Consider the following 27760-nt stretch of genomic DNA (forward strand, 5'->3'; position numbering starts at 1 on the left):
GTGTTCTGTCGCTGAAGCTCTCCCAGTAAAGTGCAAATGTACAGGGAAGCTAAACGACCCAAGGAGATTATGGGACAATAAATGGTGGTGAAGACAACAGCTCCCATGATCCCACATTGCTTCACGACATCATCAAACTAGGTCTGTTGTCGGGGTTTGCTGTTTTGATTTGATTGAGTGACCATTAGTGGCCAAAGGTTCATATTGTACATTTTAAAACAATGAAGAAGATGCAGACAATTTGGTAGCATTTTCTCAGCACAATACTTTTGCAGCACAATATGTTGTACAATATTTATCCATCCAACCATTACCATTTTTCCTAGTACAGTCGTTTACAGACAAATTCCTTTCAAAAAATGCATTCAAATGGGCAACAATCCTGTTTCTTCACACATCTGACTTTGTGTTAATGCTCATCCGGTTTAGCTGCAGTCACACTGCTAGAGACAAAGCATATGTGCAAAGCATTTTGGTTTCCTGGACAATGCAGATGGATGAACATGCTGTGTGCCTTTGCCTATTGTTGCTATAGCAGGTGATGTGAAAGGAATCATGTTAAGAGTTTGAAAACTGTTATTGGTGAGACTGAAGTGTCGAGTCAGTCAATGACAGGAACTTGCTTTTGTGGTGTCAGGTCGCAAGTATTGCTCCTGAACCTTTGCATACCACTGATCCATTGACTATGATTATACAGATTTTCTCTTTTCCACTTTCCCCTGTAGCATCCAAAACATTTACTTCTACACTCGTTCACTCCGTCCCTGTCTTCCCCATTGGAGGGATTCTCATTTAATACACCGTTGTTCTGCTGAAAGAGAGGAAGAAAGGTTGAAAGAAATTCTGCCGATGTCCTCTTCACTCACTTGATTTGTATGCATCACATGTTTACCCACTGTAAGTCATGCAACACTCAGCCAGACTTGCATTTCACCTGCTCTTGTTACGACTTTACCTTCTCGACCTTCATCCTCAGTGGACCTCATGTGCTTCTTATTGCATATTGGAAGATTCTCCACTACACACAGGAAAACGTTCACATGATATTGCCTTTGAAGACATCTGAAGACCATATTGGTCACAAACATATATTAATATTAACTTGAAAACATATTTTGTTCCTAAATCATAAATCATTTGTGGAAATTGTCCCGCTACACTGTTGTTTAATATTGTCCAGATGCACTTTTATTTAACTTTTACCAAGATGGTGGAGGTTTCCCATGTGAGATGATGCATCCTAGGTTTACATGAGCTGTAAGTAAAAGTAATATAAATATTAGTCTTGTAAAAAATAAAGTCAGGTCTAGAACTTGATGACGGGGAATATTTCCAGCAGTGTCCAAACGCCAGGACTCTGCACCATCTGCAAATATTTAGGAGAAACAGTTGTTTCACTCCGAGCTGATACATCCAAGGTGTACGGGTTAGACAAGACAATAGCAGTAAAGGCATCACTGTTCTTCGACAGCAGGACAGAGTTTCTGCAAAAGGCCCGACCGAACCTTCAATCATCCAGCTACCTGGCAACCGCCGTCCCCCCACTGCTCCACTCCCACCTTCATCTTCCTCTCCCACCTCCCCTCACTCTTGCTCCCTGTCAGCTCCCATCAGCCTCCCCTCTGTGATGCTCAGAGAGGAATTTTACAGCTGCTGTCAGCTTACTATTCACGCACACACACACACACACACACACACACTGAGCACACGCATACATTCATGCACAGGCTCATATTCGAACCCGTGCGCACACTTACATAAATCACATAAGAGAGCTTGCACACAAACGCACATATGCCTACCACAAGTGTGCCCTCTCGTGCACACTCGCACATGTGTTGCATTGATGACAGTTTCAGACGGCTAATTAAATGAAACCATGGAGTGAAAACTACCTGGACAGAATGAAGCAGAGAGAAACTTCAAGACCTGCATTGTGAGATTTCTTGCTGAGAGATAGATTAGAGGATCAATATCATTCTCCACAGTCTGGACAGCAAAGGTAACAAAATCTGCCTTCCAGCACCTCTAATTTTGAAAAGTGACGATTCATCATTTAAAACCATTTGGCTTCGACCAGTTGCCGAGAAACCAGCAGAAACTTAAGATGTTTTTCAGATAATCGCTGTTTTTATACTTGGATTAAATAAAGAGGAAGCTAGAATTACCTTCACTAATGCCCAATAGTCCCCTTAATGTCAATCAAGCTGCACCAAATTGTACACACTCATAGATCTCTCTCCTAATCTCTCTTATGTATATCATATGCAGATGGCTGTTAATAGAGATTAGTGAAAATGTTGTCTGTACGTGAAACACCTGCAAAAACTATCATGGTTTGGGTTTTGCGTGGATAAGCATTCAATCGTGTGGACTCGTAGGACTGTAAACAGCGTAGAGTGAACAGAAGACCGAGTCTTGGCCTTTATATCTGCCGTCTACAATGGAAGCCCCAAAATATTGGCCAGACAATAGCCAATGGGCTCAGAGAATGTCAATCCCAGCAATCCCAAAATACGTTTTTTTTTTTTTTTTTCTTGCAATTTCAAAGAAAGAGATCAAAGATACTCATGGATCTACCCCTTAGTTCAGATCCATGCCCAAATTCAATGGATTCTTTCTTGGCTCATGTCACTTCATTCCAATTTCCATGGCAATCAGTTCAGTAGTTTTTACGTTCCACTGCTGACAAACAAACAAACAACAGACAGGGGCAAGAACGCAACCTCCTTGGCGGAGGTAATCATTTCTGACTGACTCTGTGCTGATCTAAGCTGGTGACAGCTTCATACTTTAGGGTAGAGACATGTCAGTGGTATCAATCTTCTCATCAAACTCTGGATAAGAAAGCAGTCTTGTGTGTGTGTGTGTGTGTGCGTGTGTGTGTGTGTGCGTACTTGTGAGGCCATTTTGCCACTCCTTACTTTTTCAAAGGGCCGTTTGAGTCAAGACTTGTCGTTTTAAGAGTTAGAATTAGGTTTGAGTAAGGGTTGGGGTTAGGACGTTAGTTGTGATGATTATGGTTAGAATAAGGAGCTAAGGAATTGTGCCAATGAGTGTCCTCACTAAGAGAGAGGAACGTGTGTGTGCCTGTGTGTATGTGTGTCAATCTCTTTCTGTATTGAGCAGCAAAATAGTATGAATGTGTCTAAAATAAAGTGATGCACTGTGTGTGTGTGTGTGGAAATACATGTGAAGGAATGTGCCGCTCTTTTGGCTCTGTGCATCCCGAGATGATATTGAAGACAAGCGATCGGGCAGAGAGTCGAGCTGGAAGAGAGACGTAGCGGGCAGACAAACATGCGGTCAGACAGGCAGGCAGACTGAGAGGCACGGCTACAGCAGCTCAGAGGGTCACAGGTCAAATCACTCCCGGCAGCTCAGCTCAGCTTGGACTCCGAGGGGGGGTGGGGGGGGGTGCTCTCTATGCTCTCTATGCTCAACACCTTCAAACGATACGGCGTCCTCTCTATATTTCTGCAGTCTGCCGCTCTCGCTCCACATGCTCGACCCCCGCGGGACAGAAGCGAAGCAGCAGACCACTGTACATCACAACACTGACTGTTTCACGGCTCAAACATCTGGCAGACTCCCAATCAGCTGTGTGCGTCTGCAGAACAAATACATAGAGAGAGAGAGAGAGAGAGAGAGAGACGGCTAATAAATGGGTGACAAGCGTGTTTCCCATCCATTTACACGGTGCAGGGTGGGTGTTGGATTGCAGCGTGTGCACACATGTGGGGGGTGGGATAGGGGTTTGTCTAAAGGAGGAAGGGGTGATTTAACTCCAGCAGCAGCTGACACTGTAAAGATTACCTGAGCCTCCAAACATGTGGTGGGAGTTCTCGTCTGTGGGAAGCTGCATCCAGGGGGAAAGTCAGTCATTTGGTTTTGATACCGCCGCATTGTCTCATTTATTCCCCTCCTCTCACAGATAAATCTCTTAACGCGGGACACTGCTGCTGATCTAACATGACACAGGCTGTTTGGCAGATGCATCGAACAGTTTGAGAGGAACAAACCCCTCAGAGTGTCACAGAGAGCCGAGATGTCCCCTCAAGCAAACCCACCGCTCGGGGTAATCGGTAATTGTCATAGAGGCCGTCTCTCGTGGCTCTTTCTGAAATGCGGAAACACAACACCAGAGTTTTCTTTACACATTCTGGACTGCATGACAATCTGCTCCGCTGGCTAGTAAACAATTCAGTTATTTATAAAATGACAAATAGCTCCAAGGCAACAATAGATTGCAGGCTGAAACTTATGGAACAGGTCTTACAACTAGGTGGAACTTCACGGACCATCATATTTACAATCACTTCTGATTCCCTTCAGTCTCATCCAGATATTCTGACCGGGAGCCAAAAAAAACTAAAAAAAAAGATCACACTGTAAACCGTCACACATTTATTTCTCCTGCCACACAGCAGAAAACCTCATCTGGTTTCCTTTTGGGGAGGATGAAATGCTCCAGAATATGAAACAAGCGCTCCCAGTTCTTTTGGCTCCCACACTCGTGTATAAGCACTTCCATGAATGATTGTGGGGAGTTAGGAGATGTTGGCCGGCTGCCTATCAGTGCAGCTGCGGAATACAGGGGGAGATGGGAGAATGACGAGCGGATTAAACAGGGGTCAGGGGTGAAATTTCAGACTGTAATCCATCATAAATTACTGATTACCTGCTGCAGGGTGTAATCTGCAGATCGAGTTTGGGTTACGGAACCTAGACTACTGAAATTCACAAAAAAAACAAAACATTCTCATTCCTGTGCACATGTTAAGAAATGCATCAAATGAGCTGAGGTGGAACCAACATAACAAATAGTTTGTTATTGCAGGTTATAGGAGATGCAATTTGTCACCTAACTGTGCTGAACCCTGTCTCACAGGTCTCACAGGTGTCAAATTTGATTGGCTGGAGAGGCTGTACTTACCACCCCCACACACACCTCAAAACACACACACTGACAGAGAGAGAGAGAGAGAGAGAGAGAGAGAGAGAGAGAGAGAGAGAGAGAGTCCCCAGCAGCCTTGTGTTCAGTCAGTGCTCCCGGTGGAAACCGACTCGGACTCAGTTGCGACTTTCATAGAGAGAGAGAGAGAGAGAGTCTGCTATTTAAGACAATCACATGATTTCAGTGGGAGTCAAAATGGTCCGCGGGGGTCACCGGGTAGAGAGAGAGAGGGAGCGCGTGTGAGACAAGGAGAGAGAGAGACGGAGAAAGAGAGAGAGAGAGAGAGAGAGAGAGAGAGAGAGAGAGAGAGACGTTAGTGGAATTAAGAAAAATGAGTTGTCGGGAGAGAGGAGTTGAGTTCATGCGGTTTGCTGCTCAGGGATTTTACGCATGGAAATGAATGGAGACCAAACAACTTAAGAAGCGTGCGTCTGAAAGCCGTTGATGCTCCATTCATTACAACTCCTGCAGAAGTGCTGCTCCTGCTGCTCCTGCTGCTCCTGCTGCTCCTGCTCCTGCTCCTGCTCCTGCTGGTGGACTGGTTTATGTGGAAAGTGACCGTGTGGCACAGGGTCCAGTGTCTTTGGGGCTGTGGGTGATCCACAGACATGACTTCCTTTCGGATTTGCGCAGCGTGGAACAACTGGACTTCGCTCTTCTTCCATCTCTTTTGTTTTTCCGCCCTGGGCAGAGTAAGTCCGATTTTGTTCTTGCACACGCACGGCAGAGCTCCTCAACTTCACATGACAAAGTGAGGGCTTTCCTCTCGTGACAATTCACACAGTCTTCCTTCTCTTGCAGAGCTTGACTTGGAGTAATGGTGCTGACGGTGCAGAATCCCAGAGGGAAGCATCGGCTCTACTCCGGTTTCTCAATTTACCTGGAAATACAGGTAGGAGATGTGTCCAGTGGTGCATGGGACGTACTGATTCTAAGCCTGTGGTTGAGGTTGTTGTTGTGAAAGTGCAGCCTCATGGTAAACAAGGTTTAAAAACAACAGTAAAGTCATTCACGTCCCTCAAAGCGCCGGCAGCATCAGACTGCACTCACCTGCGCCGCTGTGTTTGGCCTCTCTTCACCGCTAGGGGGCGACCTGCACCCTGACACAGAGCCATCACTGTCTGCTGCACCAGAGGAGCTGCAGGCTGGAGAGAAATTAGGAATTAAGTAGTTACATTTGTTTTAGATAGATGATTCCTCTTACTTGAAGCTAATGAAATTCTATTTAATTTGTGGAGGCAGTTAAGACATTCAAATATAAAAAATGGCTCCTGTGTGTTTGTGCACTTAAATTGTAATAAGCCACTGGGAAGTCAAACTTAAAAAAAAGAAGATGCATTGAGGTCTAATTTAGCTGCTTATTAACTTCAGTAATTAGTGTGAGCAGGAAGTGAGAATTTCATCTGTTTTTCGTTTTGTGGATCTAACCCCATGTGGTGTGCTGAGTCAGCAACTGCGTTGGCATTTTGCGATCTTTTGGTCTCTGTTGTTTGTTTGTTTTGGTTTTATGTTGGTCTTTTTTTAGTTGCCACGAAGAGCAGACACACAAACACATCTAAAAACTCCTTTCACTGCATGGGCACATGTGGAGATGATCTAAAACATGAGGGAGAGGGGAAACCCTCATTTCTGTTTCAGATCATCTCACAGTCGGTCGCTTTAACAACTTCACTGCTAGGCATCAGTGTGTTTAACATTCATGCGAGTGGATGAGGAAAGAGTTCGCATGTTTTGTGAAGACGAAGCCAAGGTGCCCAGTGGTTAGAGAGCCTATCAGGACTAATGGCATTCAGGAGCTACTAAACCAACAAACTAACCACTGCAGGATATTGTCACAGTCCAGCAGCCATGCCTGTGTGTGTGTGTGTGTGTGTGTGTGTGTGTGTGTGTGTGTGTGTGTGTGTGTGAGTGCACGCATGCTTGCACTCTGTTCCTGCAGACTCTTTTGTTTGTACACTGTCAGACATGGGTCACTGCAGCTGGTTTTTGAGTTAGGTCGCCACACAAACACAGTTGAGTAGGTGTAAATGTGTGTGAGTGTGTGAGCGAGTGTTTGTGTAGGGGCGAGTTGGGGGGGATGGACAAAGCAGCAGAGATGGAGAGAGAAGACCATTTTCTTGCTTTCGCCCTAAGTGCTCCGGTTGCCTGCACAGAAAAGGCTGGAGACGTGATGTGTGTTTGCTCTCTGCAGTCATGAAGCTCAGTGGGTAGATCCGCTGGTCTGCTTCCTGCTCTGACCACACATGCACTCATCTCAATGCCAGGGCTTTAAATAAATGCATCCACTAATAATCATATGTCATATTGTGCGTCTGGCTTTAAGTCATAGCCTGTCCAAACTGCACCAAATAGCCAAGTTCAAACCTCAGGCATTCTCACAGCCAGTGATGACACACTGTCTGTCCACCCCACTGCATGTTTCTCCCACTGACTGCCAAAACATGTCTGTCTCCGTGCTATATTTACTCATTATTTCAGACTCGCTAAAGCAGGTCATACTGTACAGTAACCCACTCTGGCTCTCGTTGACTGTAAGTTCAAGGTTCCTGTTATTTCTGTGCACTTTTAGCCGACAAAAGTGCTGTGTATCATTTTCCCATATGGCCAGCACAAACACACGTTTGCAGAGGCCATCGTAACGCTTTCGCAAAAATCAATGAGTTTCAGTTGTTTGTTTGCTGGTTACTCATAGACCAAAAGTATATCTGGAGCATATACTTGCAAGGTGAGGATGGCTCAGGGTATCAAGGACTTTTCTACCGCTAAGAACCCACCACAGAAGCAGTAAATTACAATGAAACAACAATTTCTGAGCAGTCTCAGTTTTAGCACATTTTGTTGCATTGAATACGTTTCACTTTCTAGCAAGAGGTTCTAAATCTCCCAAACCCTGCAGCAGCCTTAAAGACAATTACACGCTTCATCCCGGACACAGCATGCCTTCCTTTAGTAGGTCAGGTCTTACTCACAGGATGGACAGGAGCGACGTCTACTGTCACGATTTCCTCTGGAAAACCAATTTTGGCGCGGCTCACAAAGTCAGCCACTCTTTCGATTTGATGTTTTGGAGAAAAGCAGGTTAGTTTCTGTGGCCACGGCACCAGTAGACGTTTAAGCGGCACAAGACGCCAGGCCTGTGACCTGCCACCAGCCCTCTTTATGACCTGCAGTAATCCAGCCTGAGCCGTAGTAAAAAAAACTGCAGTAAAACGCTAAGGTCAAACATGATTCACTCTCCGCCGAACGGCCTGCGTTGGAAGTGTCTAGATCCCTTCCTTTTCTTGTAACTCTTTCTTGACTCTGCCAGCAAAAGTATATGAGGCAGGTCAAGGGGAATTTACAAAGGGAGGGAAAAGGTTGTAGTTTTTCACCAGTGCGTGATGCAGCCAAGGTAGACTCACCAAGAGGTATATCAGAGTAAATGGTGTTGGTTTTTCAAATTAGTGCTCGCTGACCACAAGACAATGGGCCTATATTTCTGCCAAGTTGCATACACAACATATTTCTCTGTACTTATAAGACCATTGACTTCTCTCAGCAGTATCGTGCACTGTTGGATTCCAGGAAAACTTCTTTATATCAATGGATTTGTCCTTAAATTGGATTCTTCTCATTGATCACTCTCATTTTGTCTCTCAATCTCTTGTCATTGCATTTTATTTCACAAAACACCAAGAATAATCGTCCAGCTTTACATCTTCCTCCTCCCTCCTAACTGTCTTCCTCTCCCTGTCTCTCCAGAATATGAGATCATATCTCCATACGAGGTCAGCCACCAAGGTGTTTACATCTCCCACGAAGTTGCCCATCACCAGCGCAGAAGGCGACGCAGATCCCTGACCCCAGATGTGGCCTCGTCAAACACCGGGGGCGGCGGCAATGAAACGGTCCACTTCCGGCTGAGCGGCTTGGGGCAGGACTTCCACATGGAGCTGAGGGAGGCCTCTGAGAGCCTGATTGCACCTGGCTTCACCGTCCAGGTCCTGGGAAAGAACGGCACCAAGAGCCTGAGGGCCCACCAGCGGGACGACCTCTGCTTTTACCAGGGGTCGCTGAGGTCGAGGGTCAACTCCTCGGTGGCACTGTCCACATGCATGGGGATGGTGAGTCTGAACGTGAACGGAGTCGAGTTGCAGGAGGGAGTGGATGAGCTGGAGCTGGAGTGGCGTGCGTGTTTGCATCAGGACAATCAGTTTGAAAGTCTGTTTGTGTTACATTGTTATTTCAGTGTAGTTTTGGCAGCATTAAGATTGATTTACCGAACGAATGCAGTGATTGCACTTACTGACAGAGAGGAAATTGGGAGGCTGGGCTCATCCTGGGATCCCATTAATATAAACACAGAATTACAGTGTTCTTGTCATTCAGAAACCAAGAGAGGGAGAAAGACAGAGGTCCATGACCCTTTTTTGGATTTCAAGTCAGAGTTTATAAAACACCGAATTAGAGCAGAGACTATGTGGAAGTACATGACTGAATAAATAAATGTTCTGTAATTTTGTGTTAGAAGATATTAAACATCAGATTCCAACCAGACATGGAGATAAAGGAACGAGTGAGAAGGGAAAGACGGATGAAAGGAGACCGTCAGATTACAGTCAGCCAGGAAATCTAAATTGAAACAGATTTTTTCATTGTTAAAACACCGTTTTTTTTTCTCTACTTTGACACATACTCAGCCATCAAGCAGTTCTTTCAGTGTGCTATTGGGAGGCTGCACTCGGGTCCGTGCATTGTCCGACCATAAAACTGGCTTGTACTTGACTTAAGTTGACTTAAAAGGCCACTGGCTAAGTTGGCAAGTTATGCACAGAAGTTCCCTCCGTCAGTCCCTGTCTGCCCCTGCATCATTAGACCCTGCTCTTTCTATGTAGGTTGCACTTTTGCCCAAATCAGCTAATGGATAACTAATGGATGTGGAAAAGTCAAGTCTGCAAACACCACAGAATGTTTGCTCTGTAAGACAGGAAAGCCCTACATGACAAATATGCCGAAACAATGTGTTGGTGCTTTTCATGTCCTTATACAGTTCAGTGTTTTAGTAGGTTCACAAATTCAGAGCAATAATCTTTTCTTAACGCAGCTGGCGTAAACAGCAAACTGTGAAATACAGATAACTTAATTGAACAGAATTGTTTTAAAGGACGGAGGTGGGGTGTGAACATGTGCTGCAACAGGATAGAAAGCTAACTTGGAAATATAAGTCATCCACACGATAAATAAGCTGATATCTCATTCAAAAGTCGCAGACTTATCGGTATCAAAATGATCAGTTATTAGCAGCAGTGCAGCTTGTTTTTGAATAGACTGAGTTGTTTGGGGTTATCTTAGTTTCCTCTCCATCTCTTTTCATTCATTACATTCCATTGGTCCTGGGTAAAAGCCATCTTTTCAATATGTAGGATAACATAGCTGAAATGTACAATTTCGTATTATTTCACTTGGGTTTGTTTGTGTTCTGTGGAAGAAATTTGGCCCAGTTTCCGTCCTTGCCTCGGTGGTCCTCCTGTTGCTGTGTGAACCTAAAGGAAACATTACTGTAAGAATGACATGAAGTCTAAGTGAGGCAGCTCCAGTCTAAGAGCTCAAGTGTTGTACTCGCCCTCTGACCAGTCTGGACGAGAGAACAAAGGCCTTTATGAATACACACTAATGCTCTCAGTCTCACCTATTATCAGAAAGTATTGCAGCAGCTTCAACGTTCCCAGTTTGACAGAGGGAACATAGAGGATCCAAACTTGTGGTGGCTTTGCATCTAAAGGACCTTGTTACAGCATAACTTCAAATGTAAACCTTAACCTTAAATCAGTCATTGAAATTCATTGGGTCTTTTCACTGTTTTTACACAAACAAATGCTTTGAAAAACCAGAATGACCACATTTCACTTTAACTTGTTTTTTCCATTTTATTTTGGTGTCTTTAATTACATTAAATTCCAGGCCTGACTGTGCTGGTTTGCTGTTTATATTTTTGTTGTGGAGGACCACTGCTGTGTCTGAGAATTGCCCTCTGAAACAACAGACGGAAAATGGCACATCTCCAGGGATGCTTCTCCTCTGTGTGTGTGTGTGTGTGTGTGTGTGTGTGTGTGTGTGTGTGTGTGTGTGTGTGTGTGTGTGTGTGTGTGTCTGCATTTTCAGACCAGATCCCAATAAAAGATCCAGCCAAAAGGTCCAGGGTTGTAGAGACTGTAAACGTGGTTCTCACGAATGAGGACTGTGTCAGTGAATCAATGGGAATTTGACATTTTTCTGATGTGAATTAGGGAAGTCCATAGTTTTATCAGCAGAGAAAGGTATTTGGACTCCTGGGTAAAGCTGAAGATGGTTTATCATAAGATCATTTTTCCCCCAAAAAAAAGAAAAGATGTGTCTTATCAAGATCTGAGCTACATATTTTTTTTATCAGTGTAAGAATTTTATCATATTTCCCTTACGACCGTATGAGTTTCATTCCTTCCTATATGCATATAAAATTAATTAAATAAATTAGAAAAGTCATATTCACAGTGGTCCTGATGGCTCAATGCACTACAATTTAAGAAAACTCATACAAATAAATTTAACACATGCAAATGGCGGAAACATCATCAATTAAACAGCACATTCACAGCTAATAGAAAACACACTGCAAAAAAACAGTCAACACAACCAAATTCTCACAACACAACAGACGTGTTTTTAGGGGACACTAAAAATTGAAGATCACGGCTGTGACACTTTAGCCATTTCAAGTAAAATAACACAATACACTTCATTAATTGAGAGAAACATGTTGTGTAATGAGTATTTGGTTGTGTTGTGAGTATTTGACTGTGTTGTGGGGATTTGGACAGGTTGAGTATTCTGTTGTATCGTGAGTACTTTAGTGTAGTGGGGATACAGTTGTGTTATGAGTTTTTGGTTGTGTTGTCAGCATTTGGTAGTGCTGTGAGTATGTGTTTGTGTTGTAAGTGGTTGGTTGTGTTGTGAGTGTGCAGTATTTTGTGTTTTCTTAAGTGTTAAGCTCTCAGGGCCACTGTACATATGTTTGGATGTAGTGTGATATTTCAATTGATCTTGCAGTGCCGAGCCCACTGCACATTTGAGATGGGTTTCCTTTTATTTGTCTGTTGTGTATTTGTGTGTTTCGAGGTTGTGTTTCTCACTGGGCATGTGTGTGGCTCTGATCTCAAACACGTAGTGCAATTGAATATCATGAGATTAAACCCATCCTGGTATCTATAGATTAGTAGTAGTAGTAGTAGAAGTGGTAGTAGTAGTGTTATGTGGCCCTCTGTCTCATTGCAGATAGGAACTGCTTTGAGACATGGCACAACAGGATGTTATTAATAAAAACGTGTGACATTTCTTTAAAAAATGTGAATAGTTTTTGATGTGTGTTGGGTTAGACAAACCTTGCTCATTATTGTTCTCTTTGTTATTTGAATAACTTTCTGTGAAATTCAATTTCTGTTTAATCTTTTCTTTTGTCTTTATGGTCATATAACTATTTAAATATTCATTTGACATCACTACAGGATACATATTCTGACGGCCCTGGCTGTCCTGAAAAAAAAGATGTATATAACCGTATTGTGCATTACAGGGTTGGGGTTATACAAGTATTATTACACAAGGCGACCAGGAAGAGCTGGCTTAACTGTTAACTGTGAGGGTTAACTGTGTGCAATGTGCAAATGCATACATGCACTTCTGAGCTTCAGATGTTCTTTTTTTTGGCCTATGATTGGTCAAAGTTCGCTGGACAACTTAAAACTTCACACAAGACCTTGCACTTTGGTCCGGTTCCTATTTGGCACCCAGCAGGTAAATATTGACCAGAGGGCCTCGGATCAATATCTGTATCAGTAAGAGCACCTGGCCTCCAACTGCAGCACGACACAACTCACTTTATTTACGCTGTCATTGCTTGATACATTTTGCACGATAAGGCATCTGTGTTGTTAAGGATTCAGCATTATTCATCTGCATTTAGGGCGACTCACGCAGTCTGCATGCTGGTATCTCCTCAGGCTTAATGACGGACGCAGAGAGAATGATGAAGAAAGATCAGAGTGAGATGTAGAGATAAAAAGGAATAAGGGTCGTTGTTTCCTCCATGGTATTTAGAAGTGGTGAAACCCCCCTTGTGAGGAGTGTTACGTTGTAAAGCCATGTGTATAAGTTGCCTTTTCAACTCCCCACTTCTGGCAGCCCATATAGTGGTTAGCCCGGCTTTGATGACAGTGGGGAGTTCAACCATAAAAATGAAAGAAACAGGCCAGTCCCACTGGCTGCACTATTCACCTGCCAAATGGTTTGAGACTGTGCACAGCGCACATACGCACATGTGGAGGAGGGGGGGTGATCATAAAACAGGTTCTCTTCTGTGTCGACTTTATGCTGCAGCTTAATCTGCTTTAGTCAGGTTTTTATGGGGGTGAGGGAGTAGAGGGGCGAGTGGAGTGACATGCAGGCTTTGTGTAACTCTGATACCATGAATCTTTTTTTTTGCCTGTATGTGATATATCTTGTTGGATTTTTAGTCATGCTGGCAAAAGAATGGCCATGTTGGTCTCGCACACAATTTTGTACAAATATTCATAATCCCCAGAGGATACATCTGATGATCTGATCCTTCAACTTCTCATTTAGTCATTGTGTCAAAATTTCAATTCCTCCAATACTTTGGAGTGATTAAATACTTGCAGACACTCCCATCAGTCTCAGGCATGAACTTCAGAAAATGTCCGCCCAATGAGGTCTGCACTTTCTTCAGTTTGTTTCTCACAAATTTGGAATTTAGAATGCCGGAAGCAGGACTAAGCGAATTGATTCCACTGCGCATCCCGCACTATGGTTTACAGCACATTGGCACAGGCGTCTGCCTTTATCACCAGAAGTTTTTTATAGTTTTGCATCTATTGCTTGTTTGGACATTATCCAGAGTTTATTCTTGGGGGCTGGTTGGAAAAACTCTGGAGAAAGATGTCCGCAGCAACTGATTTGGACATTTGCCTTCTCACATGCAGCCCCTCCAGATCATTTCTAAGAGATTATCTGGAGTTCAGTGCATGTCTGAAAGAAGCTTCAAATGATTTATTTTTGCGTTAAGTCCTAATCAGACAAAATAATACTTGTTGGCTCTTGGAGAGTAATCTGGTCTGCTTCCACAAACTGGAAAGAGTCACATGCTTCCTTGATAAAATATAACCATGGTTTGGGCAAATGGTGGCACAGCATCCAATGCAGTCACAACTGCTTGTTCCACAAATGGAAATTTTTCCGTTCAGTTTAATGTCTTAGAAATGTGCCTCCATAAAAATAACCATCCGTCACTTTGTAAACTAGGAATCATTAATCTGGGACCTTTCGAGCTCTGTCCCTGGCTCTTTTTCACCTCATAACACGCACCATTATCCCTGCTCTTCACATGCATCTCTATCTGTTTGTCTAATCTAATTTCACCCAGACTGCTAATGCACACCTTCCTTTTGTACCAAAGGGAAATGTTAAATCTCCTCCCACCACAAATCACTTGGAGGTCATGTGTTTTCCTCTTGTAAAAGGACGGGTGTGTTGCCCCCGGGGCTCGTTGTAGTAGTGGTAATAATAGAATGCTGCAGACTCGTCCCACCTCTGGGATTTCCAAGGATATATGAGCGATGGGCTCTTGATGTGACGGAGCTTTGAAAAGCATGCAGTGTGGTCTTGGCAGGTTGTCGCAATCAATTCTCGGCAACGATGATCTTGAAGGATTGTAACTGGTTTTATTGTTTGCTAACATCACTCATGTTTGCCTGGGTTATAAGAAGCAGATTAGGTATTGAGTCATGGACACGTGTCTCAGAAACTGGAACTAGGTCGGTTCGCAGTTTCCAAATTGATAAACCTCCAGTTTGTGGAACGTGTTGTGGGTGGCGGGCCAGCAGATGACTTAGGTGGAGCCTGAAGTGAAATTGCTAATTGATGAAGAAATGGTGTCTGGTGCTGAAGTGTGGTGTCAGAGAGCTGTTCCCATTTCTTTCCAATAAGCACTGTCAACACTGAGCCAAAGTTTGGATCCCTGCTGCCTTCAGCTGCTAGAAATTTAGCCGCCATGGAACCAGTTTGCACGGACCAGTGACAAGAAAGAATGATTGTTGCACTTTGGTCTGTTGAGAGAAGGATTGTTTGAAGATCTCAAGCTATTTCATTTATTGAGGAAGAGATTTTTTTTTCACTTTATGTTTTATGTTTGGTTATAATACATAAAACCGTGGTAAATAAGTAAATAAGTAAATAAGTAAATCTCTGTATTAGACTTTCTAAACTTGACTATAAAGTATTAAGTATATGCTATATGCTTTCGGGTCCCCGCCAGGAAAAAGCAAGTTAAACGGAGCTGTGCAAGAAAGAACGAGCGAACCATATACTGCACACAGTCAGGAGCACCTTGTAATGCACTGAATGCTCCCCCCCCACCCCCTTAGTTCCGTTTTCCTACCACTTCTTCCCGACACCCCCCTCCACCACCACCATTACCCCTCGTCCAATTCCTGTCCCTGCTTGTCTGGATGCGTCTGACTCCAGAGACTCCAGCTGTTTGCGCCCTCCCAAGTAGTGTTTCAGCATTTTACGACTGCTATTTGCACCTCGGCGAGCGCAGTGTGTAATCTGATGACTTTGGCTATTTAGGAAAGGCACTCGTGTGACCTAATCTCTGGACATAGTGGCTCGAATGCATACACACGCTCACACAAACACACATTTGAAGAAAGTAGCGATACATGTTGTTTTGTTCTGAGGTCGTGCAGAGTTTGCAGACTGGAGACATCTGTGGGATTAACTGTGAGGATTTGCTGGTCGTCATGCTGAGGAGGAGGATGCATGTTGCTTTGTTTAAGGCAGAAACACTTTGACTTCATTGTAATGCAGAACACTACTTTTACATATGGTCACTGGCTCTGTCTACAAATAGAAGCTTGTTACACACACTACAAACAAACACGTTTCAGAAGAATTTAGACCAACGCAAATATATATCGTCAACATCTGATTGATCGTCTTTTTCATAAATCCAAAAACCTACAGACATAATAGACAGAATGAATTCAACAACTACAATAGAGCGCATAACTCCGCCAAGGCCAAACAGTCCCCTTAAATTCAATCAAGCTGCTCCACATTTTACACACCCATGAGTATCAGTCCCCTAAATATGCCAAGATCCATAAATTAGTCCCTGGGAAATCAATGAAGATGTCCAAAAATGCCACACAATGTTAAGGAAAGTGTGACCCCTGATCCGGATCCACACCAAAATTGAATGGGTTCTTCCCTGACGCATACCACATCCTGCCACCAAGTTTCGATGTATTCCGCCAAGTAACGGACAAGGGGTGACAACACAACCTCCCTGGCAGGGGGCAGCTATTTATATATTTATCTCCGGCTGATAGAACCTGTTTGAACTTTTTTCAAGGACCCCTGGAGATCTCCAGGCCCCCATGTAGGAATGAACTGTGTCCCATGTCACACTGCTCATTTTGACGTACATGAGAATAGGACCGACGTAGCTCTTTTGCACCAATGTGATGACAACATAAACCCCCAAACCTCAGCACCAATGCTGGAAACACAGACCAGTCCATAGAAACCATACACTGTGACTTGCTGCATGCACGTGGTGCTGACAGAAGTGAAAGGTCACGGGGAGAACGTTGTCACCGTGAAATGCAGCCATGGCTCTCATGACGTTCACACTTATTGACGTGCCTCAAGTGGAGTGACGTTAGCTTAGGTTGCACCGTTTTTTTTAAATACCACCTCTGCATGATTCTACTTTGCTTGTTTTGTGCACTCATGCTGCTTAGAATACAGTGAGAGCAAATGTTTCTCACTACATGAGTTAAAGGGAGTTGGCAGAAAATAAGCTTACACAGCAACTATTAGAAGTAATACAGCCATGTATGTATCTCCACCCTTTTTAAGGTCTGAATGTCGGCCAGATCCCCCTGTCAACTCCAGGCTACTTTTAATATATATCAAACCATGACAGTTTCTGTTACAGCTCCTATCTAAACAGTTTGGTCTAAAGGCTACAGCTGTAAGTCCTGTGGTTGTCTCTTCCCATTATTCATTTCCTACTTTATTATCTGTCCCATCTCATTTTACTGACCACGAAAAGGAGCTGACCAAAAATAACCCCTTATGATAAAAACAACAACACCAAAACATTTGATTCCATTCCCCTCCTCCAAACTCTTTTTGGATCAATACACCAAACAGGCAGAAAGCTTTTTATTATTTAACCATCACGTGAGCTGCTTCTCTGTAGCTCGCCCCTTTGCCTGCAGCCACCCACCCAGAAAGAATGAGTGCTTAACATGTGAAGTTTTGAAGGTTGACAGCAGCACAGTTCAGGTCAGAGGGCCTCACCGTGACTTTGAGCCGAATTGTGACAATCGCCTGTGATTATGCCGCGGCCCGGGGCGGGTGCCATGCACGTGACGGGATCACGCATCGGTTGTCACATGTGATTGCAACCAACGGTCCTGGCCCGGGTTCCTGGCACGAACAACTGTATGTTTCTTGACCATTGGCAGTCAGGCCGAAAGTGGAAGGTGGTAATGCATTAGTAAGCGTGTAGCTCTCTTTTCTCTCTTTCTCCTTTTCCCAATAATTGACCAACCCGCCCCTCCCCTCGTACTCATTCCTCAAAGCAAACTGCTGTGTTGCAACAAAGTCAGTAGTCAGAATTCCACGCAACATTGTCTGGAATCCTGCAGGACAACCACCTTTGTAGCTTTAAGGGAGGATTTTAACACACAAAACAGAAAAGACAGTGCTGGTATGCTGCTAGCAAAACATGCAAACTGAGGACTTCATCAAAAAGTATGCATTGGTTTTTTGTTGTTGTTTTTTTGTGAGTGTGTTTTTTAAAGTGTTGAAAAGATCATAATCATCTCAATAAGTACTGGGCCAAAAAGTTTGTTTCCGGTCGTAAATATGTCTCCAAATATATTTCTCGTGTCTCTGTTTTGCTGTCTGTCAAACACCAGTTACTGTACCGTGGGAAATGATCATTATCTGACGCAGAACCACTTGTAAACAGCGACTGCTCCACACAGGCTTGTGGCTCAGGCATAAAACCTAACAGTGGGATTCAAGCGAACGTGAGCCACAGACTGCTTTGACAGTCAAATAGACGTATGCATGTTAACTTAAATCTCCTAGTTCTCTGTTTGTTGTTTTGATAATGCAAAGTGTGAGAAAAACACGCTAACGTAGCTGCTCTAGAGCGAATAATGCATGCGTTTAAAAAAGAACCGTAAATGTTACCTGTGGACTGTTCAAAGAGGTTGTGTCATTGACAGCAGCCATCATGCCCAGGAATAGTTGAGCACTTTCAGGCTACATCTGTACTAAGAACGGCATCTTCAAAGTAAAACAATGTCCATGTGAGTGCTTGGCGCCATATCAGTTTTCGTCCCTGTCCATACTCACAAGCCTGTTAATGCATGTCACGTGACCACACAGATTGCACGAGTAACACCTTGTCTCCTACGTGTATAAGCAGTTGTACCTGTGTAGAATTGAATTAATGCAGAATTTAACTGCACAACAGCTGTTAGCAAAGACATCAGGCTCACCAACTCTTGCAATTGATTATCCATGTTGCGTTCTACACTGGAAGCCGAGGCTAGTGCCAGTTGCTTCCTTCCGGAGGAGGGTCATGTAATAGCAGCATGACGGAGCGGCAAACGGTACGTCGTGACAGAAAAGACCCAATCAGGAAGCAGTTGTGAGAGTCTAAAATAGGGTCAGTAGGGTTTCCAAACTTCTCAGTTTTAGCTGCTCTAAAACTCCACAAATCCCCACACCCCTTTGCAGATATGCCGTGGCAGAAGTGTAGCAAGAATCTTGTGTGAAACGACATCCAATTGCAAGGCCCGTCTGAGTTGTAATTGATGACTTGTCTGCATTTCCAGCTCTTGGATTAAAAGCCTTTTCAGCCACAAATATTTATGTATGATTTATGAACACATTCACTGATCTGTGAATGTGTTTGCAGATTTCTCTACACATGTACAAATCTCAATACAGTTGCAAACACATTTATTACATGTTTACAAGTTAAATGACACACAGAGTCAGAATACACATTTGCAGATTCCTGTGCGCACTCTCAAAGCTGTAGAGGTAGAGGCCTGGGTTCGGGAGTGATGATGAAATGAGGTTAGTCCGTGCTGAGACTCATTGTATCTACATTGAATACATCTCCAGGAGATGCTAGGGACTCTCCCACTGTCATAAACATATAGATAGACACATGTACATTGTAATCACATATGTATAATCTCTGTCTTTCCAAATGTCTCTCACCCTTTGTTGTCACTGTCTTGGGACTGTCACACAGACACACATGTTGTACATATACAATCACAACAGGACACACTGCGCCGCTGCCACTGTATCAGGCCGCGGCGATGAAGAATCTCCCACTCGTGCTGAAAAAACAAAAGCCGACTGTAGTCAATTAAACACATTTTACTGCCAAAGCGCGGTTTACGGTCCAAACGCTACGTGCCAGTTGACTGTCAACACAGATGTGGTGTGTGTTTGGAGAGACGGAGCGAGACAAAGAGAGGCAGAGAGCGAGAGAAAATAATCTCCCAGTGTCTGAGTCGGCTGTTTTGATAGAGGTTTATTGAAAGTGGAACATGAAAGCTGAAAATGTCTCTCTCTTCCTCCCAAAGAGACCGAGGCTGAAATAGAGAGAATAAGGTCAAATGAAGAATTTTTTTGTCGGCCAGCTCTTACGGGATTTATAATAGGTTTTCCCACAACTTATCCTCTTATATCAAAAGCTTAAGGCACTGGTACTTTAAGTGGCAGCAGTTTTTAAGGAGTTAGGAACATTCATAACATCTAAGAACACACTTTTAGAAAGCGTTTGTTACATATTATACTCAGATAACCTTTGTCGAGCTATTTTCTTTGTTAGATTTCGAACATAAAGTGAGTAATGCCTAAACCTTGAGAACCTCTAGTGTATAATGCAGATTAGAGATGCCTCCTATTTTCATCCACACTCTGCCCCTTTTTTGTTTTTGGCTTGAAACTCTTACTGTCTGACCTGTCCTTATTTAGATTTGGCTCAGATAACTTCTGACACTGAACAGCAAAACAGATGTTGAACATGAAGAAACACAGCCAGTGGTTTAAGAGGGTCAGGTTCAGAGTGACCCAGCAGTCAAATCCTGACTAATTGCTGACAGAGACAGATTGCGGGAGCTAAACGAATAGCTGGAGAAGGTTTTGTTCATTGGTTATATATGACTGCAGCCCATTAGGCTTCTTGCCGGGAACGAGGACGAGCTGTTGAAAAGCATTTTAGGTATAATAGCCATTAATGTAAAGACTAATAAACTCTCTGTTTTGCCTCTAGTCAGGTTTGATCAGAACGCAGGATGCGGACTACTTCCTGAGACCCGTGTCCCTCAGCCTCGCCCAGAGAGAGAACTTCACAGCACCCTCCAGTCACCAGCCGCACATCCTCTACAGGAGCCAGAGGGACCTGCAGACGGAGCGGAGAGGTCACCCGCAGAGGGCCCTGCTCAAGAGGTCGGCAGATCCGACCCCTCTCGGGTCGCACGGACACTTTGTCACAGAGACATCCACAAGAGACGCCACCTACAACACGGTTGATGAAGAGCACCAGCAGAAAAGGCACAGCCACCATTACCACCAGGGCAACAGTAACAGCAGTAGCGATGGCGACCCGGCGGAGCACCGTGGCAGTGACCTTCACCGCGGCGGCCATCGCCACGACAGCGACTACAGACAAGGGGATAAGCAGAGGCAGCACTTCTGCGGGAGACGGAAGAAATGTATGTAAGGGCTGTTTCTCATTCTGGTCCACATATAACGTGCAGCATTAGTGCACAGTGACGGGCCTCCTCCGCATTAAAGATTCCTGCGATTGTTCCTCGTGCACATGTTGAGTGATCAGGGAGACAGAGTGTACTGCTCTGCTAACGGTGTAACACACATTTAATTGTTTCTCTCTCTGAGCTCGATAAATCAAACTAAGCCCTCGGGACATGGAAAGTAAAAAGACAAGAGCAGTGCTTGAACTTTTTAGATATTTCACCAACTGATTTGACAGTGACATTTATCTTCCTCACATATTTTCCTCCATCTAAAAGATATTTGCCATTTGATCGTCTTCTACTCACTAAATGAAACTAATTTTGCTCTAAAATTACCATCTAGCCTTTTTTGCACCATTTCCAGTCCCTCAAATAAAAATGGTTTAACATTTGACACTGAAAGAACAACGTTCCCACATAGACACACTTCTCACATTACACATTTAAGACCGTGTCATAATATAAAGTGTTAAATGTCAGGATGTAACTAAGTTAGTAAGAGGTTAAGGCACATTTTGAGGAATTATCTCGCCACTTACAGTTTCACACAGAAAAGGAAAAGATTGACACAAGATAGCAATTCTGTTTGTTGACATTTACGGGTTAATTCTTTTAGCGGTCGGCCTCACAGGGGTTGTGGTTGGTTGGGTGTAATGGGAACAGAGACCACATCACTCCAAGAGAACAGGTTCCCATGTTCATGAATGCTAATGAGTGTAGAAATCACCTACAACACAGGCTGTATTTGTGCAGGAAATTACACATTATTAGCCCCTGTGTGTGTGTTGAGGAGAAATACAACAAGGCTGTTTTCATCCACAAAAGGTGAAAAGTAAAAGCAACCTTATTTAGTTAGAAAGTTGATTTAAAATGTTCCTTGTCAGTCCAAATGTCCCTACTCAAGGAGGTTTCAATGTGACTCTCACATGATGACATGTGCTAACTATATTTTCACTATTTACCCTGATGCTTGACTTCATTAGTGACTTCAGCTGCGAGAGGTTATGGGAAACGTTTTATATTCACTTAAACACCGTGACAAATGTTTGCCCTCGAGAAACTTGCCACGAGATCAGTTAACTTTGCGGGTGTCACAGGGGTCATTTTAGAGCGAGCAGGCAGGGATTGGACTGGTACCGCCGCCATTACCCTGCAGAACCCCAGCTGTCCGTCCCCTGTGAAAACACACTGGTGTTTACATTCCCGCGCAGTGACATCACCGAGCACCTGTGCCATGTTTTAGTCAAAAAGGGCACTTTGGTCGCTCACCTGCTTTCCCCCTATGTAAGCAACCTTTTGAACCTCGATGGTTTATCGCAGTCAGACAGTGATTGGTGAAAGTTTTGATAACTTGAAAACATGAAAGATGAGATTTGAGGCGATAATGTCAAAGGCCACAATGGTTGAAGGCTGGCTGTTTTTTTTTTTACTATGCACCTCCTGCATAGTTTGAATGTGAGGTGTTTTTCACAGAGGCAACAAGAGGTATGCACTCTCCTGAATGGCCTTCTAGTTTCAAAAGGGGAGTTGTCACGTAGACCAAACTGCATTTGAGGTCAACATTGTCTGTGTTTGTCGAAGTCACTTAAAGTGCTGATAAGTTTTCACAATAAGTTTGTATTGTGAATTCATTGCAATTTACGTCATTGCATAACCTAACACAGCATGCCCGTCCCCCATTCAAAATCACCTTTGTTTGCAAAGTGGATTAAAACAGTGACATGTTCATTCTTGGTTCACGTCTGTTAATTCGTCAAGAAACGTTGTGGCCTTTCTCCGTCATTATCTAACATGTTGTGTTATGACAGCAGAACGTGAAACTGATCCTTGAAGACTTTGTTGACAGCAAAATGGATCTGCTCAGAGAATGTGAAGCTTTCATGTAACAGTTGCATATCAATAAAATCTGACTTGCTTTATGTGCTGCTAATGTACAGTACACTACACACTGTGGTTTCACACTTAACTTAATGGTAGCATAACAGTGACACTGCCAGAGTCAACAGTGGTAAGAAAGCTCAGTTTGCAGTTTATCCATGACATCAAGTCATGAACGTGAGAGTATAGTAAATCATCCGGATGGCTGTCAGCTACTTGCCAGAATAGCTGGTTAACACTCACAAGCAAAGGTGACCCTTTGGCAAGTGGCTGCAGGTTCATTTCAACTCTTGTGCAACATACAGTATAATCAGCTGTGGGACAGACTGATTGTATATTTGTAATAGAAGTTAGAATTGCTATTAAATTGTTATTGTATGCGCTATTGTTTTCTCTTTCATCAATCACCTACAACCCACTGTCGCTGAGTTTATACTTAATTACTCTGCAGCCACAGTGTGTTATGCATAAAGCTTCATTTAGTTTGCTTCAATTGTCACCACATCATTTGTGCTTCCAAACAGTTAACAAGTTCATTCATTCTCATTCCCTTTATCTCTCCCCGATCTGTTTCCAGACATGCCCAAACCTCCAGAGGAGGATGTGTTTATCCTCCCAGACGAGTACAAGTTCATCCCCAGGAACAAAAGGGCAGTGCTGATGAAGAACGAAGCCAATCAGAAGCTCAACGTGGAGACGCTGGTGGTGGTGGACAGAAAGATGATGGATAACCACGGCCATGAGAACATAACTACATATGTTCTTACTGTGCTTAATATGGTGAGAGAAAGTTAAAGAAGGCATATGCTTTTGTTCAGTTTCTTAATTTTGATTTGGGTTATCACCTGAAAAATGTGCATGCTCTTATGTTCAGAAAACGCATTGAACTTTCTTTATACTCCATTGCTGCAGCTCCTCTTTTCAGCCTCTGTCTGAAACACTTGGTTTTAGCTCCTGTCTCTTTATGGGCCCCATCCAGATAAAGCCCAGGCTGCTCTGATTGGCCAGCTTGCCCTCTCTGTTGTGATTTGTCAGCCTCCACTCTCGCTTAAGGCTGATTCATGCTTCTGTGTCAAAGCTATGCCATAAGTACGCACGTAGCCTATGCACGGGGCCAAGCATTCATAGTTGTGCGTAGGTGTGTGTGAGTCGTGCTACAATTACACCGCAGAAATGCTAGTGGCAGCAGAGTTTCTATGCCTCCGGTTTCTGGTCCGCTTATTTCCAAATTCTCTGGCATCTCTGTTTACTTCAGAACAATGGCAAGTGTTACTAAGCGGATCGTGTTGGAGCTGGAGCTGATAGATGTTGAAGAGCAATTACTTTTTCTGCAACAAAGAAAAGAAAATGGCAGTGAGTCTGCTTGGTCTGCATCACCTCAACATGCAGTTACATTTTTGGGGAGGTGCACATCAGGGTACGGTGTAGGGCTCTGCATTGGGTACACGTCCACGCGTAGGCTACGGCATAGCTTCGACACAGAAGCATGAATTGGGCTTTAGTTATGGGGTGGGCATGACTAGCTGCTAGGCGTGCATTATGCCAATTTTGGGCATCATGAGGTCATGTGTCATCACCATCAGCTCTCTTTAACCCGTATTTTGGGCTTTAACTGATTATAGGTTTATGGTATGAGATGTTTACTAAACTAATCACGTTCCCATTAGCTTAAGCTGTACAGTGAGTTCACATGCTAACCAAAAATCATTAACAATTTAAAAGTAACTTCTAAATATCAGCATGTTTACTTGGTGTGAACAAGTTAGCGCACTTATGTAGCATGTTTCCAACTGGCTATACAGCGTTTATTCAGCTTTATGTAAGAATTAACATTTACAAATAGCTTCAACAATATTGTAACACAGAATATATTCACTTATCAAATTAGGTTTGTGCACGTTACACACTTTCAAGGCTACAACCTGAATTCAAACTTGTTGTTTTTGCATAAAAAAAGGGCGGCACAAATTGATTTGCCACACATAAGTAAGTTTACCATCGATTAGAGCTTAGTGACTGGACGACCCTGTTCTCACTTATCAGAAAGAGCGTATCTAACAACATGAAACCGATATCTGGGTGAGATCACCGCCGCAGCGCTTACAGTGACCCCTGTCCCTCGCAGCTGATATGCAAGCAAATTCCGTCACGGCCGTTTTGCTACTTAGTGAGTGACTGACAAATCCAAAGATAATCCATCTATTTTCAAAACATGGTTCCCTTTAGTTGAAACCAAGCTGGAGTAGTCACAGCCTGCCCTCAGAGGAGTCACCTAAATACAGTGTGGAGTTTCACACAAAACACCCGACTCCCTGCCCCACCTGTCCGCTCCCATGGGAAAGATTATTTAATATTAGTTTAAAGCTAAATCTGATATGCTTTTCAAGTTTTTAGATAGATTTATGTTTTCTTCGCTCGAGCCTGGACAGACTTCAGAAATATCTTTTTAATTACATATTTTAAAAAAATTGGCTCTACCACAAAGTGCTGAAGCGCTATGGAAAGGGCTGTGATTGTTTCTTTTATGAGGCAGTGATTCATTGAATCTGTTGACATGTGTAAGACTGAAACTCCATCAAACACTGATGTTCCAGGACATCTCAGTTTAAGTGAGTGGTTTGGATTGCCTCTTTGACCTTTTTGGGGTTTTGCTTGAGTTCTGTAACAAACCACAGCCGTGTGTCTTCTCGTGAGTCAGTGTGGAAGAAGACCAAACATCAAGAACATAAGGATCGAATGAGAGTGTTCCTGATGAGAGAAAATAAAAAAGGTTCAGCGAGTGGCACCTGAGTTATTCACAAGGCTCAAGAGAGAATGAACCAGGGCAAAAGATCAGGAGTCTGCTTTCAAAGTCCAAACTGTTATGACTGATGGTGAGATATCTGTGTGAGTACAAGACGCTGGATTGGAAACAGCGGCTGTGGGGATCACACCTAAGCAAAACCATTGCAAAGGCTTTGTGTGTTGTTTCTACGGGAATGTCAAGGTGCATTGTCTCCTTGACATTTGACATTTGTCAGAACTTAATATGGTGCAAATACTGTTCCTAAAGCAGGGTTGGTAATCCTGGATTGAAGCTAGCAAGAGGCTACACTTTGAAATATGCAATGGATACATCCCACCCCCTCCCATCGGCCTTTCATCAACGCCACACCCCAAAAAACTCATGAAAGCACTAGAAGCCGACTTTTCCTTGCTTGCTAACTTCTGGCTGTCTCTCTGGCTTGTGAAGACTTGCTTACTGACAGACAGGTATGCAGGCGAATCATTTAATTTGGTCTGAATAAAATGATTATGTTTACTACACTCATGCAAGGGCCCCTGGCTTTTTTTTTTACCAACTTTATGTTTTGATGATCAGGATGTGAAGAGGATTTCAACAATTCTGATAAAAAGTGTTGCAGAAACAAATTACCAACCCTACCGTTAATATAAATGGACTGTATAAATAGATATAGTGCTTTTCTAGATTAATCGACCAATCAAAACGCTTTACACTACAGGCCACAGTCACCCATTCACACACACATTCAAACATTCCTATTATATGCTGTGTACTTCTTCTATTAAAGACATTTTCTATTCACACATGGCAAAGTCGTCAGGGGCAATTTTGGCCTCGGTATCTTGCCCAAGGACACTTTGGCAAGTGCACTGGAGGAGCCGGGGATCAAACCACCAACACTCTGGTCAGTGGTTGACCCACTCTATCTCCTGAGCCACAGCCGCCCCATATAGTTCAAGTGCATTTCAAAATATTGACCATAAATATCTCATGATTTCACATTTACAATAAGAAGACACAGAGACAAGTTTTTAAGGTGAACAGTTAGCTTGTGTTTATGTGAAAAATGCTACAGGGACTATTTAAGTACTTTTGGACACTGTATGCATTTTTCCAGACATAACATTTTGACAGTTAAGGGACTTTTTAAGAGAGAGAGGGGGGGGGGGGGGGGGGGGGGGGGGGGTTGTTGAAGACTTTAATAACTGCATATCAGATGGCAGAATAACACTCTATCATCAAGCCTCTCAAATCTCTGTGAAAATGTCTGTGCTCACTTGGTGTAGCTGGATAACAGGGAATCAGGTTGGGAATAAACATGTGGGACTGTGCTCAGTAGGATGATGTCTTTGATTGTGTTTTAGCCAAGTTTTACGAGTCGTTAACAGCTGTTATAGTCACTTTGGAGAGCTGTTAAACTGTAGGCAGAAATTTGCCATTGAGACAGGACTTTGACGAATGGATTGAAAAAAATTGAAATTGTTTCGTAAATAGTAGCATTAGCAATATGTAATAGCATCTGGTTTTGTTTTGTCTTCTAGGTCTCCAGTCTCTTCAAAGACGGGACAATAGGAGGGAACATCAACATAGTGATCGTGGGTCTCGTGCTTCTGGATGAAGAGCAGGTGAGCATCCCAAAGTCTGTCAGTACTGTCAGGGGAAATCTTCATGTGTCCAAAATGTCATCCTCTTTAACAGCACCGAACATGGACTGTATTTAAGATGCACGACAACAACTCTGCTTTCTCCCACTATCCAAAAATGATGCCAAAATATCCCCGTGCACAATCACTGTGCATTTGGAACCAGAGTCTGCTCAGCAGCCAACTGTGGGGATGGAGCAGCCACGGTAGCGAGGGGTCCCCGTTTGAAACATACGCTCAACCAATCGCAAGCCAGTCTCAGCTGTCATCATGAGGTTTTCAGCCCGTTTTTATAGCACAAATAACCTGAATATAACCAAATAGGCTACCTGTCATAAGCACTGACCTATTGACAAACTGACAAAAACATATTTGAGGAAAAAAAAAAATTGGATTTATACTCCCATCCACTAACATAGAGGATTTAAGATATATAACCTACACTACAGCCGGGCCAAAATTCTTTATATACACTGCATTGGCATTGAATGATGTCAATGGGTTTTTTGATGGGGTTGAAGCTTTTGAAAATTCAAGCAATTTTGAATCGTTCATGTCCAAGATACACTATTAATATACCTCCTTACTTTAACCACCC

At 43.4% G+C, this 27760-nt stretch overlaps 1 protein-coding gene across 1 annotated transcript in view; it reads left to right on the top strand.

Moving 5' to 3' along the window:
- Positions 1 to 5025: 5025 nt before the first annotated feature.
- LOC117777303 (A disintegrin and metalloproteinase with thrombospondin motifs 16) overlaps positions 5026 to 27760 on the top strand; it is a 60423-nt gene continuing 37688 nt past the window's right edge. The window contains exons 1-6 of the mRNA XM_034611984.1: positions 5026 to 5649; positions 5759 to 5849; positions 8699 to 9060; positions 20373 to 20814; positions 23312 to 23514; positions 27061 to 27144. Of these exons, the coding sequence (XP_034467875.1) occupies positions 5566 to 5649; positions 5759 to 5849; positions 8699 to 9060; positions 20373 to 20814; positions 23312 to 23514; positions 27061 to 27144 (1266 nt within the window). The 5' untranslated portion in view covers positions 5026 to 5565. The remainder of the gene's footprint in view (positions 5650 to 5758; positions 5850 to 8698; positions 9061 to 20372; positions 20815 to 23311; positions 23515 to 27060; positions 27145 to 27760) is intronic.

This window comes from Hippoglossus hippoglossus, chromosome 16, assembly GCF_009819705.1.
Source record: "Hippoglossus hippoglossus isolate fHipHip1 chromosome 16, fHipHip1.pri, whole genome shotgun sequence".
NCBI classification, from domain to species: domain Eukaryota; kingdom Metazoa; phylum Chordata; class Actinopteri; order Pleuronectiformes; family Pleuronectidae; genus Hippoglossus; species Hippoglossus hippoglossus.